A 13,641-nucleotide genomic window follows, 5' to 3' on the forward strand; every position below is an offset into this window, starting at 1 on the left:
TATCGAGTTTCAGCTCCTTTTAAACTCCTTGACAAAAAGAGGATGACTCTTTCAGTTCCTTCTGACTTCTGTACAAGTACCGCACCCAAACCTTTCAAACTAGCATCAGTTATCAAAATAGACTTTTCAGAAGGATCAAAACTGCTTAATTTCGGGGCAGAAGCTAATCTTTCCTTGATGACCTCAAATTCTTGCTGACATTTTTCCTCCCAAATAAATTCCACTCCTTTCTTTAACAAATACCTCATGTTGGTACACAAAGAGGCAAAATCCTTCACAAACTTGCTATAATATTCAGCAAGCCCCAAAAAACTCATCAACTCTTCCTTGTTTTGCGGAGGTGACATCTTAGAGATGGTAGAGATCAAATTCTCTTTAGGTAGAATTCCTCCTTCCGTGATCGTATGACCTAGGTAATCAATGGAAGTTTTCCTAAACTTGCATTTTTCAATCTTGACAGTTAAACCTGCATCACATAGTCTTTCTAAGACAGCAAAAAGTCTAAAATCATGTTGGGAATTATCAATGCCAAACACCAGTATATCATCTTGATATACTCTGACGCCTTGTAAACCTTTTAGAACTTTTTCTAATGCCCTCTGAAAAACCGATGCGGCTGACACTAAGCCAAATGGTAGTCTAACGAACCTAAAAGTGCCATAAGGCGTCACAAAAGAGGTCAAATCCTTCGAATTTTCTTCTAACCTAATCTGATGGTATGCGGACCTTAGATCAATGGTGCTGAAGATTTTAGCACCTTTAAGAAGCATAAGCATGTCCGCAATTTTGGGTAGAGGATAATGATCTGTAACTACACATTTGTTGAGCTCTCTTAAATCAACACAGAGACGAAGAGAGTTGTCCGATTTCTTGGCTGCGACAATCGGAGCAACCCACTCCGTACCCTCTACTGTCTCTATAATGCCTCCCTTAACCAGCTTCTCCAGTTCATCTTTGACTTGTTCTCTGACAGCTACAGGTACATTACGCACCTTGCAGCAAACAGGTACAGCATCCTTTTTCAAAATGATACGATGACAATAATCATTAAGACATCCCAAATCTTCTGAAAAAACTTTAGGAAATTTCGCTTTCAGTTCACTAGTGAAATCATGGGAAATCAGTGAAACAGTTTGAGACAGGCAGGGAAAGGGCTCTTTAAGAACAATAGGAGGTGTCGAGTTTGGATCAAGCATTACGCCTAAATGTTTGAGAGCAAACCAGCTTATTATGCTATCTCCTCTTTGAGACACATACATTTTTGCTTTGGTCAACCTATTCTTATAATTAATCACGCCTTCAAAAACTCCAAGTAACTTAATGGGTTGCCCAGCATAACCAAAGGGCCTTATATCAGGGCGAGACAGCTCCAGTTTTTGTCCCAATTTACTCAAGAAAAATTCTTTTGCCACAATAGTGATTTTCGCTCCAGAATCAAACAAAACTTTTGTGGGAAAACCTTCTACTAGAATTTCATCACAAGGAGAATTCTTTGCTTCTTCAGCACTTACGGTTTGTATACAGATTTGACCACAATCTAGATGCTCATCTAAATTACTTTCATTTTCAAAATCATAGAATATTTCATTCACTCTACCTTTGTAGTTTCCCCCTTTACAACACGAGGTAAAGTGTCCTTTCCTTTTGCACTTACCACAATAGGCTTTCCAACCTTGACATTGTCTATCCGTAGCCAAATGCCCCATTTTACCACATCTGTAACATTTAACTTGGGAGAAATCAAAACTGTTTTCTTTCTTCTTATAAGTTGTTTTGCTTGAAACATTTTCCTGCCTAGACTCCTTTTGGTGATTATCAGTTACTCTAGGAGTAGATTTTACAACATTTACTATTTCTTTAGTAGTTTTGTTCTCACCATTTTTCTTAATGACCTCAACACACTTGATTGAATGTTCTATCCTCTTTGCAATAGTAAGAACTTCTTCTAGGGAAGGTTCGTCCTTTTGCCACAATTCCTCCCTTACCTTTTCAATATAACATCCAAGCATGAACTGATCTCTTATATGCTCATCAAGACTTGCACCAAATTTACATGAGGAAGCAAGCTTCCTTAAAGCTGTAATATAATTTTCAATTGTCTCTTCTTCCATTTGTGTTCTGCGACCAAAATGATACCTTTCTAAAATTGTACTGACTCTAGGAAGGTAATGCTCATCTAATTTTGCGATACATATTTCATACTCATTTAAATTACCATCATTAAGATCAGGCAAATGATCGAATACTTCTTGCCCTTCTGCCCCCAGACAATGTAAAAGTAATGCTGTCTTCCTTTCAGCACTTAAACTAGATCCACACACTCTTGCATACCTTTCAAATACTTTGCGCCATTTTTTCCATCTAATAGGTGGATCTCCAGGTGAGGACAAGAAGAAAGGGGGGGCAGTTACATTTTGCATGTTGAAAAAAAATTGAAAAAGAGAAGTAAAACAGCAACACAGAAGAAAATATATGAGTTAAATGTGTGTGTGTCACAGTAGGTGGACACACAAGAACAGCTTCTAGTAACAATGCAGTCAATTTAGTGTGTGTGTATCACAGTAGTGGAACACACAAAGCGAGTGTCAAAGAAGGTAGACAAATTGTTGCAATGTGGTAGTCAGTTCAGTGTGTGTGTATCACAGTAGTGGAATACACAAAACGAGTGTGTCGAAGAAGTTAGACAAATTGTTGGAATGTGGAGTAAAAACAGTACCTTCGTGTATCTGTGGTAAAGTTCATGCAAATTGTTGAAAAACGGAGTGAAAACAGTTCTTTGGTATGTTCGTTCGTAAGTTCATGTAGATTTTAAATTTGCCACAGTAGTATTGCCGGTCGGAGTCAGGAAACGCATTAATGTAATGCGTGTACTCCGAGAATGACCAATCCAAAATGGCGCCCGCGTTAGCGTGACTCCCAAGATGCCTTGGGGCACGCTTTGCGTCCTTCCCAGCAAGCCTTGCGAAGCCTTGCGCCGAGACGCGGAGAAGAAGGAAGCTGGTTTGTTTACCTGAAGCTTCGAGGTTCTGTGAAGGCTTGGAGGATGGCGTTCTGCTGCAGCTTCGAGGTTCTGCGAAGAGTTGGACGACGGCGTTCGTTCTGCAGCACGCGAGGACGTTGGGGTACGACTTTTTTTAAAGAATGCAGATTGAAGGCGGTATGTTCAAACGCGGTAAATTGAATGCCACGAAGGTCTTCTTAAAAAAAATCTCTGCTGGATACCGGCAAAATAAGGGTTTAAAACAAAAGACTCTTTGTTTCTTACCAAATAAAAAGATGAAGTAGAAGTCTTCTTTTCAAAATTGAGTCCATTTAAAGTTGAATAAAGTTGGATCTCACGGTGTACCTCAGGAAAGTTAGGTTTTCCAGTAAAAAGTTTGTAGGAGCAAAGTCCAATTTTCAAGTAAAGTTTGTGAAAACGTTTTTCCTTATTTTAAAAAAAATATTAGAGGTAGGTGTTGAGATCTTTTCTTCTTCCAATGAATCCCATCCTGCGTCGCCAAATGTAACATATGAAGCCACAATCTTTAAGATGAAAGTTCAGGTTTTATTCAGAAGTAAGATCCCATCCACAGGTGAACATCCAGCCAGCATCAATGTCAGATAGTAACTGCCTCTTGAACAAAACATAACATTCCAGGAGATGTGCAGGAGATTCTAGTGTCTCATGACATCAGCGCAGCTATGTCATGAAGCACAGCACACAGAACCAGGATGCCACACAAGGTAGTGGGGAATTTGGTTAAGCAGGGGGAATGGGGAGATGGGCAAGCGATGATGGGAGAGGGTTGGAGGAAACAACAGTGAAGAGGGGAAAAATACCTTAAATGAAGAAAGATCAGCGACATAAATGAATGTGTCATTGTAAAAAGTGTCAATGTTGAGCACTTGAAGCACTCCAATACCATTGGCTCTAGTTGCGCTACGGCAAGACAAAGGATGTAGCGAGCGCTCCAATACCTTTGGATAGTGCAAAAATAAAAAATAAACTAGTGCTGTTTGTTTTTTAACAACTTTTTATGAAACACATTTGTTTATGTACACATGCATGCATTTTAGTGGTATGCGTGTATGTGTACAAGGGATGTGGCCTGAAAACATAAGTACCCCTACGGAGAGCTTGAAAACAAAGAAAAAAAAATAGGTCTGCAAACCGGGAGCAGTGTAAAGAGACATGATCTTGCTCCATGTGCTACGAGAGGGCCAAACACAAAAAAATGGCATGACATCCGCATGCCATGACAAATGGGATCAAGGAAAATGAGAAAGACGCTGAAGTTTAACAATGGTATGAGATGGGCGGCCTGCAAGCTCACAGATTGAACACAACACATTTATTTGAGAGACGCGCATGCACTGTCTAGCCGAGTAGCACATGCGATGTCCGGCCAAAATCATGTATTTCGCACAGACAAAACCTGCCGGCTTTGACAATGCTTGTTGTATTTAGAAATAGGGAGATTTAGTGATTTATCCATAATCACAAAATGTGGAACTGAGGCCTTAGGCTAGGAAGATGATATGGCATCCTTTCAGGAGAGGACGTGGCTTAAGGGATGATACTTGGCTAATGCCATCATTTTGGTCGCGTATCCCTAGACACGTGTTTCTGGATTCCTCCGTCATCAGTAGGGAAAAAAAGTTGTAGGTTGCTGGACATCCTGCCGCTTAATTTTCTCACAAAACACAGTTGATGGACAGAATGTAGAACAATGCCATACATTCACCCCAGTACAAGGATCTGGGCCTAAATCCATCGTTTGTTTGCACTCCACACCACCCTGGGTTAGACACTGGCTATATGCAAATCAGCTCTGACCCTGTGCCTCATGGGAACAGTCCAGTCCGAACTACCAAGTCATGTCTTTCCCAGACCGGAATCAAGCATCCAAGGACCGGTTTCTGGCTATCAGCCTTCATTCAGCCTGGATAGCTTGACTCCAGTGGTGTGGAGAGCCTGGGACTCACGTCTGAGCATACCCAGCCCACTCAGGGTGAAAATTGCAAAAAACAAAGTTGATGGACAGAATGTAGAACAATGTCATACATTCACCCCAGTACAAGGATCTGGGCCTAAATCCATCGTTTTTTTGCACTCCACACCACCCTGGGTTAGACACTGGCTATATGCAAATCAGCTCTGACCCTGTGCCTCATGGGAACAGTCCAGTCCGAACTACCAAGCCATGTCTTTCCCAGACCGGAATCAAGCATCCAAGGACCGGTTTCTGGCTATCAGCCTTCATTCAGCCTGGATAGCTTGACTCCAGTGGTGTGGAGAGCCTGGGACTCACGTCTGAGCATACCCTGCCCACTCGGGGTGAAAATTGCAAAAAACACAGTTGATGGACAGAATGTAGAACAATGTCATACATACACCCCAGTACAAGGATCTGGGCCTAAATCCATCGTTTTTTTGCACTCCACACCACCCTGGGTTAGACACTGGCTATATGCAAATCAGCTCTGACCCTGTGCCTCATGGGAACAGTCCAGTCCGAACTACCAAGCCATGTCTTTCCCAGACCGGAATCAAGCATCCAAGGACCGGTTTCTGGCTATCAGCCTTCATTCAGCCTGGATAGCTTGACTCCAGTGGTGTGGAGAGCCTGGGACTCACGTCTGAGCATACCCAGCCCATAAGCTGTTTCCTGAATTGAAGATGATTGTCGATGAGTCGTATAAAAAGAGGGAGAGAGTTCGAAAATTGGGGGGCCAACGTTGAGAATTGCAGCCCGTCATATTTGTTTTGTTTGAATCTTGGAATGCTCAAAATATGTTGGTCGGATGACCGGAGGATGCGGGAAGGATTGTATTTCCTGATCATATTAGATATGAACTCTGGACCGGTGTCCTGCAAGCTTTGTGTACAATGCAGCCTAATTTGAATGCGCTGCGTTGGCTCCCAGAGAGCCAGTGGAGTTGTTGCAGCAGAGGTTTGACATGATGGCGGGTGGAAAGTAGAAAGAAAAGCCTAGCCGCGTGATTCTGTATCAGTTGCAGGCGTTGCACTTGGTAGGCTGGGATACCGGCGTAAAGTGAGTTTGCGTAATCAAGTCTGGAAATGATTAACGCCTGGACCACCAAGATAGATGCTTCCTTTGAGAGAAATCTTTTTATCTTCTTTATTTTCTTTAACATAAAGAAGCAAACAGAAACCACTGAGTTGATTTGTGGATTCATAGATAAGTCCTTACTTATCATTATCCCCAAGCTCTTCGCCGTTGCTGCAGGAACAGGTGGAGATCGCAGTGAGGTGAGCCAAAAATTGGAATTCCAGGGGTTGGTGTTGCCGCCTGTCAGGATCAGCTCAGTTTTGTTTGGGTTTAATTTGAGCTGGTTCAAGTTCATCCAATTGCTGATGTAGATCATAGTATCACGCAAGTTGGTTTCTGATGAACTGGTGGAATGTAGGTTGAAGATTAATTGCAGATCGTCTGCATAATTCCACTGCCATCACGTCTCAGTGTCATTACCTCTAGGCATCTTGGTCGATGTAGTACATTCTTTTTGCACAGAACAAAGTTTGAGATGATACTTGGCTAATGCCATAATTTTGGTTGCGTATCCCTAGACACGTGTTTCTGGATTCCTCCATCATCAGTAGGGAAAAAAGGTTGTAGGTCGCTGGACCTGCTGCCGCTTAATTTTCTCAGGAAAAGCAGAGTCGGGGGAGGTTGGGATATGAGCAACGGAGCTCAGTGGGGAAAGGAGCGATAGGCGGGAGGTTGATTGGCAACCAACAGCAAATGTGGGCTGCTAGAGAGAGATTAAGTGATTTGCCTAACTTTACGGTGTCTGTGAAAAGTAATTGGTGTTAATTGAAAGCGCTCTAATACCTTCAGGTGGTGTTGGTGCTATATAAAACTGTACAAAATAATTGGGAAAACCAGAGGTGAGGGGTGCAACGGAGTTTAGTGGGGCAAATAGCAAAAGGTGGGAGGTGAACGGGAAACCAACAGCAAATGCGGGCTGCCACAGGGAGAATACGCGATTTGGCTGTAATCACAAAATGTGGAACTGAAGACAAGGCTAGGGAGTTGATGTGGTGTCCCCTGGGGAGAGAATGTGGTTCAAGGACCATGGCTGCTGACTTTGGACCTGGGAAACTGGGTTTGAGTTTCGGCGTTGGCTTAACATCCTTGATTCTGGGCAAATCACTTAATGTTCCAGTGCCTACAGAAATTAATGTGTCCTTTTGTAAAGGAAATAGTGCTACTATAAAGTGCCCCACTACCTTCGGGTGGTGTTGGCGCTATATAAAACTGCAGACAAAAAAATAGAAAGAATCCCAGTGACTGATTTACATTAGTGAACATGAGGGAATACACTGCATCTACAACCACATTAAAAGGGCTACTTTTGCTATGGACACTGAGGGGGAAAACAGACTTTGATGACATCAAAACTCAGCCTGACTCCTCTAAAGACAATTCAAGTTAAGCAACAATGGCGCATGGAAACACTACACCGGTGAAGGGGGAAAAAGTAAGAAAGGGACAAGATATTTGAAGAAATAAAGTCCCACCCTTTGAAATGAGTAGCAACAAGGTGAGACATGAACGTGTCAATCATTTCATACAGTTGAAACATGGCTATGCAATTACAGCACAACACACAGGTACTTTAGAAGCTCTGACATGCCCTGTGATTACCATACCTGTTACATGTGAGCTCTGATTTTCCATCTATAAACACTATTGCCGAACAGCACTATATGGTGAATACACATAGGAAGAACACCACCACTCACAAGAATGAAACAGACTACATTAGGAGTTTACAGTAGGGGTGGGGGAATGGGTGATTTGTGGACAGGGCAAGCACCAGTAGGTGTAAAGGAGCAAAGAGAGATGGTTGGTTGGAGGTGGGGGGAACCAGAAAGCAGCTACGAAGGGAAAAACAGTAACGGGAGGGGGTGACCTGTGGATGGGGCAAACACCGGGAGGTGCGAAGGAGCAAGCAGAGACAGAATGGAGGAGTTGGGAAATAACGAAAAGCAGCAACAATGGGGAAAGCATTGATGGCGAGGGGGTGATCTGTGGACGGGGCATGAGGGCAGGTGGGAGGAGACAGAGCTGATAAAAGCACAAGCAAAGGGTAGAGTGCTGAAAAAGAAAGAAAGAAAATAGTAGGCCCTAAAATTCTCGTGAAAAAGTCAGCAGTGGATATTTACAAGTATTTGGTCCATGATCTGGGGGAGGGCTAAACTCAAGAAAAGGCATGACTATGCATGCCAGGGACAAATGGTGACAAAGAATATGATACAGACGATGGAGCGAGCAAATGGGAAGCCAGTGGGCGGACTGAAGACCACAGATTAAACACAACATGTCCCTTTGAGACAGTGCATGCTCTGTCTTGTGACACCTAAACCTACCACCAATGGTCTTAGCTTGTCCTAAAATACAAATACTTAAAACCAATGTTCCAGAAACAGAGTTTCTTGCATTGTGGTCATCATTGTGCCATGGGTGGCTCCATTTACCACCATTGTGTTATGGATGGTCACAAAACAGGATGTATGACGTTACAACGCATACTTTTACAACGCCTACCTTTACATCACATTTTTTACAACGCATACCATTACAACGCATAATGCTTTTGGGCGCTGGATAGTGAATAGTTTAATTTACTATTCCAACTCCAGTCCCCGTGGATAGTAGGGAATTTGATTTGATTTGATTTGAAAAGAATTTATTAAGCGCGACTAACACCATTAGGTTTCTTGGCGCTGTGCTGGGGCATGGTGAAGATAGATGAAGAGGAAACAGAATCTAGGGATACGAGATGGTAAAAAGAAAGGTTTTAAGAAGTGATCTAAAGCCAGAGTATGAAGGTGCCAGTCTGAGGGAAAGAGGAAGGGAGTTCCAGAAGGATGGGGCCAGAAGAGAAAACCTCAGGCCCCCGTGTTTTTTCCTCTTGAACCTAGGGACGGATAGCAGGGCCATTTGAGATGAGCGTAAGTTGCGGGACGGAGTGTAAGAATGAAGAAGAGAGGAAATAAAAGAGGGACCTAGACCAGAGAGAGACTTAAAAATAATACAGCCTAACTTGAATTGGCAGCGGGCGGAGACCGGCAGCCAATGAAGACTCTTTAAGAGTGGACGGACGTGCTGATCTTTAGGCTGGTGAAGGGAAGGTGTTGGATAGTACATTAAACCTATTCCCTATCCTAGAGCGCCCCCAAGCGCTATGCGTTGTAATAGTTTGCGTTGTAAAAGTTGCGTCGTAATGGTAGTGCGTTGTAAAAGTTTCGTTGTAAAGGCTGTTCACCCCCAAAACAATATGAATTACCACCAGTGAGCCAGGGTTGTGTTTCACAGTCAGGGCAGCATAGTGCCATGGATTGCCCAAAATATTCTGGATCATAATTCATCGGGGGTATGACAATGTATTCATAGCGATTATCCATTAAGGTGCTACATTTAAAATTAATTCAGAGGTTTAGATAATGTTATCCCTTCAGGAAAGATCAGAACATATCATCTATTTTCAGTAACACATATGGTCTTGCTGAGAGATCACACTCAATGAAATAAAGGTGCGATAACACAAAACTATGTAATGTATTTAGAATAATATTACAAGACTGACTTTTGTCGCACTTTCTGCAACGGTGTGAGTGCAAGGTATCCAACTCAGTAGTCTTAATCCCAAGCCGATATATTTTTGCCAAAATCTCACAAATCAGAAAGTTATTGTAGACATTGAAAAGAACTCAACCATTTCAGGACTAGGATTTACACCCTCAGAAAAATAATTAAATTATGGCTCTAAAGAAGTGGCCCGAAGTGCTGATGCACAGTTAAAAGGGCTAGTGTGCTCCAGTCACATGGGAAGACAGTACACAGTTCAAAGGGAGTAAACGTATTGCTGCACTGATCTCTAGCGCTATGTTCTGCTTTGCTATGCTATGTTATATTATATCATGTTGTGTCATGTTATGCTATGCTGTGTAGATTTGTAAAGTGCTTTAAATGGGCCGGTACTGAGTAACCGGCACTTTTTTATTTTGATTGTGAAATACCAGCACTTCTCAGAAACATGCAGGTACTTTGGTGGAGAGTGATTTTATATATATATATATATATATATATATATATATATATATAAAGTGATTCCACGCATCCAAAGAGCCACTATGGGGGGAAGATCCTTCTCCTACTTAGCGGCCAAGACCTGGAATTCTCTCCCCACCCACCTCCGCCTTACACAGAACCACCTCTCCTTCAGAAAACAACTAAAAACTTGGATATTCGATAGCGTACCCCCCTCCCTCAAGCGCCTTGAGACCCTCTGGGTGAGTAGTGCGCTATACAAATTCTAACTTGACTTGACTTGACTTGACACTTCTATTTTTCCATTTCAAGCGCTAATCACCCAGGAGGGTATCAGTGCGCTGAGCAGGTGTGAGTGTAGTCACATTAAGTGCTCGGGGACCACTCGAAAGACAGGTCTTCACCTTCTTGCCGAATTCTAGAAGTTAAAAGGAGTTTCTTATGTGTAGTGGCGGTCGATCCACGCTTTAGGAGCGATGTAGGAGAAGGAAGTCACCTACAGCTGGAAATGGGCGGTATGGGGCGCACTTCTCTATGGGTTGGCATTGCCTGGGTTGGGATCAGTGCCTCGTGCCCTGATAATGACTGAGCAATTCCAACTGGTTCCGTGCAGGGCCCGCCCAGCAATGTCACAAATTATTCCCAGGTGTGACAAAACCATAACCTGTAGGACAGCTGTTATTTAAGACCACATTCGCCGTGTTTACTAAATGCTACACATGAGTAGGACTTATACTGACACAAAGGGCCGCATTCTGCGTGAGCTGCTGCACGCGGATCCCTCTCCACACCTCTTCCTGCACAGGGATTGCAGTTATAATGCGTGGGGTAAAGACTGCGGTCATTTCCATGGTGAGTTTTGCCGTTTGATACCTGCCAAAACTTTCAGGTAAAAAATTACAGTGAGTTCCAATGTAATTGATGAAGTGGCATTTATAGAGCATGAAAATTCCCAAGAAAGGGTGTCCTAGGGCTCACTGAATTCCACAAGTAATTCCTCATTTACAGGAGCACACCTCGGAATTGGACGCATTCTCCACACCTGCTAAACGCTGAACCCTGAAGGGTCGCAGTTTCTTAAGTGCAATAACCTCCTCACCCCCACTGGTGACCCGGGCGCAAGAAGGAAGGTGCCTCAGCGAGTTAACTGCTAGCCATTAGCGTCTTTGAGATGGGCAGATATCGACTTGGATTGCTAGCCAATCCCACCTCTGCCTTCCTCTCTTCCGAGGTCAGTAAATTGAGAACCAATGCATTGGGTAATTATAATTTATATCGATTTGAAAGAGAAAGTGTTACAAAAAACAAGCATTTATCATTGCACCACTTACCGCATCAAATTCAATTCTAAATCACACTGAGGGTGCCCCCTGCGGCGCTACTGCACACGACATTATGGTATGCATTCCCAGCGCGCCCAACTAACTAGTGGTGTGGTCTTCGACACAAGCTTTTATGGCGCTTACACCGGAGTCTCGTGATGTGGGCCCGGCCTAGTCCTGCCGACAGGACCCAGGGCCACACGTCTGAGAGTTTCTGAGGCATCTGGTTAAACCAAAGCACCCGTGACGACTTCACAGACGGGCCTTGCCTTTGATCCGGGTGCCGGCTCGGTGGCAGCGTGTTCTGCGAGTTTCATTTTTTTTTTTGCCTGCGCTGTAATCCTAAAACTCACATCCTGCACAACCTGTTTCTCGCCGGCTGACCCAGCCCTTTTAACTCCTGCGGGGACGGCGCGGCTTCAACAATGTCTCACCTTAGAGAAGCATTTACGGCAGGTGCAGCAGGCACATGCGTCTGGAGCCATGCGGGAGGCAGGCTGCCGGGAGCCGGCTGCGGAGCCCCGCTCGGGGTGACCCACCGCCTGCCACGCTGGAGGGCCGCCTCTGGATATTTGAGACCATGATAGGCTTCCTGCAGCGCGTGCTGGTGAGTGCTGCTTACACTGGTGCTGACTGGGGAACCCAAGAGAACACGGTGCGCTCGGCGCAACGCCCTGCTTGCATTGCGATGGTGCTGGGATGGAATTTATCAAGTGTCCCATCCTTCTGTAAAGCTAAAATGTATTGCTGTGGTTTCCTATAGGTGACGTAAAGAGGACGTGGCCCGAGCAATCACCAAATTTTACTTTTTGTCAGAACGCCCCGTATTACCAGTGAAATGTCCGTCATATTTACTAGCACACGTTACTTTCGCACACTTCACGACATTCTCGCAAATAATGCTCTAATGACGCGCAGATCTCCACAGGAGGGGGTTCACAAGAAAGGCGTGATTTGCGCGCCTCATTAAGGTTTTTGTGAGACATGAGGGGTTCGGACGACCATCCGGGTTCAGCGCCAGGGGAAACCTCTTAAAGTGAACTCTCCGGAAAGGGGAGTGGGTCGACTGTTTTCAGTGCGAGCTCGCACCCGCGAGGAAACATGCTCGATTTGAGTAGGAAGTTATGTCTGGGGGTGCGTGAGAAGAGGGAAACTCCGCAAAATTGAGGGGTTGGGGCAGTACCCGGCATTTTGCTAGAACGTGACTTGTTTGATGAAATCTGTGTCCTCTCCGAATTTTAACTTATTGCCCATTTCCTCCCTTGCACGTGGGCCCCTGGCACATGGTGGTTCCATATCTCACTCTGTACCTCTCTCAATATTTCCTCTACCTCAACTGTTCGACTCATCCCACACCTGTCTACTCCTCTCACCCACGCACTACCCGATATGTCACCCCATACCTCTCCTAATATATCCTCTACCTCAACTTTTCACCTCATCCCACACCTCAACCTACTACTCTCTCCCATGCACTCCCCTATATCTCACCCCATACCTAGGGTGACCAGGCGTCCCGGATTTGCCAGGACCGTCCCCGTTTTTCACCAGCTGTCCGGGCAAATTTCGAGAAATTTAGCTCATGTCCCGGTTTTTGGAGAGGGTCGAATAAAAACGGGGGGAGGTGCTTTTTTATGTTTTACAAAGCGGGGATAGTTAGCAGTTGTTCCAAGAAAGCAATTTAATTCACAGGCAAGCTACTGGGTTTAAAAATTGCATCTTATGTATATTCTTACTGCCTGTTTTATAATTCTCTGATGAGGAGCGCTGTCATTCTGTGAGCTCGCTTGACCTAAAATTATAGTCCTTCTTCTATTTTTGTGAAATGTCCCGGTTTCTTGCTTTGAAATTCTGGTCACCCTACGGGCCATACCTCTCTCAATATATCTTCTACCTCTACTCTATTACTCATCCCAAACCCGATTCTATTCCTATGATTCCTAAAATAACTCTTTCTCAACTCTTTCCTCCTCTACCTCTCCTTGCAGCAGCATCTCAAACCTCTTTTACTAGTCAGATCTCCCAAACAAGCCTTTCTAAACCCTCTGACTCTCCCCCCTCCACCTCACCTTCACTCATCACAAACCTCCTCCTGCTGCTATGATGACCCTTCCCGCCTGTATCCTGCGTGCAGAAGGGTTACAGGCAGCCAGTGCAGGGTGCATCAGAGAAGGGAGAGAAGTTACAGGCAGTCGTGCGGAACAGAAGGGTTACAGGCAGTGCAGGGTGCATCAGAGAAGGGAGAGAAGTTACAG

The 13,641-nt window shown here is 44.3% G+C and overlaps 1 protein-coding gene across 3 annotated transcripts in view; it reads left to right on the plus strand.

Moving 5' to 3' along the window:
* RAP1GAP2 (RAP1 GTPase activating protein 2) overlaps positions 1 to 13,641 on the plus strand; it is a 941,171-nt gene that overhangs the window by 406,683 nt on the left and 520,847 nt on the right. Inside the window, exon 1 of one of the 3 annotated variants that reach the window (XM_078679319.1) lies at positions 11,842 to 11,993. The exons of the other annotated variants lie outside the window; for them this stretch is intronic. Coding sequence (XP_078535445.1) covers positions 11,856 to 11,993 — 138 coding nt within the window. The 5' untranslated portion in view covers positions 11,842 to 11,855. Of the gene's footprint in view, positions 1 to 11,841; positions 11,994 to 13,641 lie in introns of those variants that run through there. 3 annotated transcript variants of the gene reach the window in all.

Source organism: Lissotriton helveticus, chromosome 3_1 (genome assembly GCF_964261635.1).
Source record: "Lissotriton helveticus chromosome 3_1, aLisHel1.1, whole genome shotgun sequence".
Classification (NCBI taxonomy): domain Eukaryota; kingdom Metazoa; phylum Chordata; class Amphibia; order Caudata; family Salamandridae; genus Lissotriton; species Lissotriton helveticus.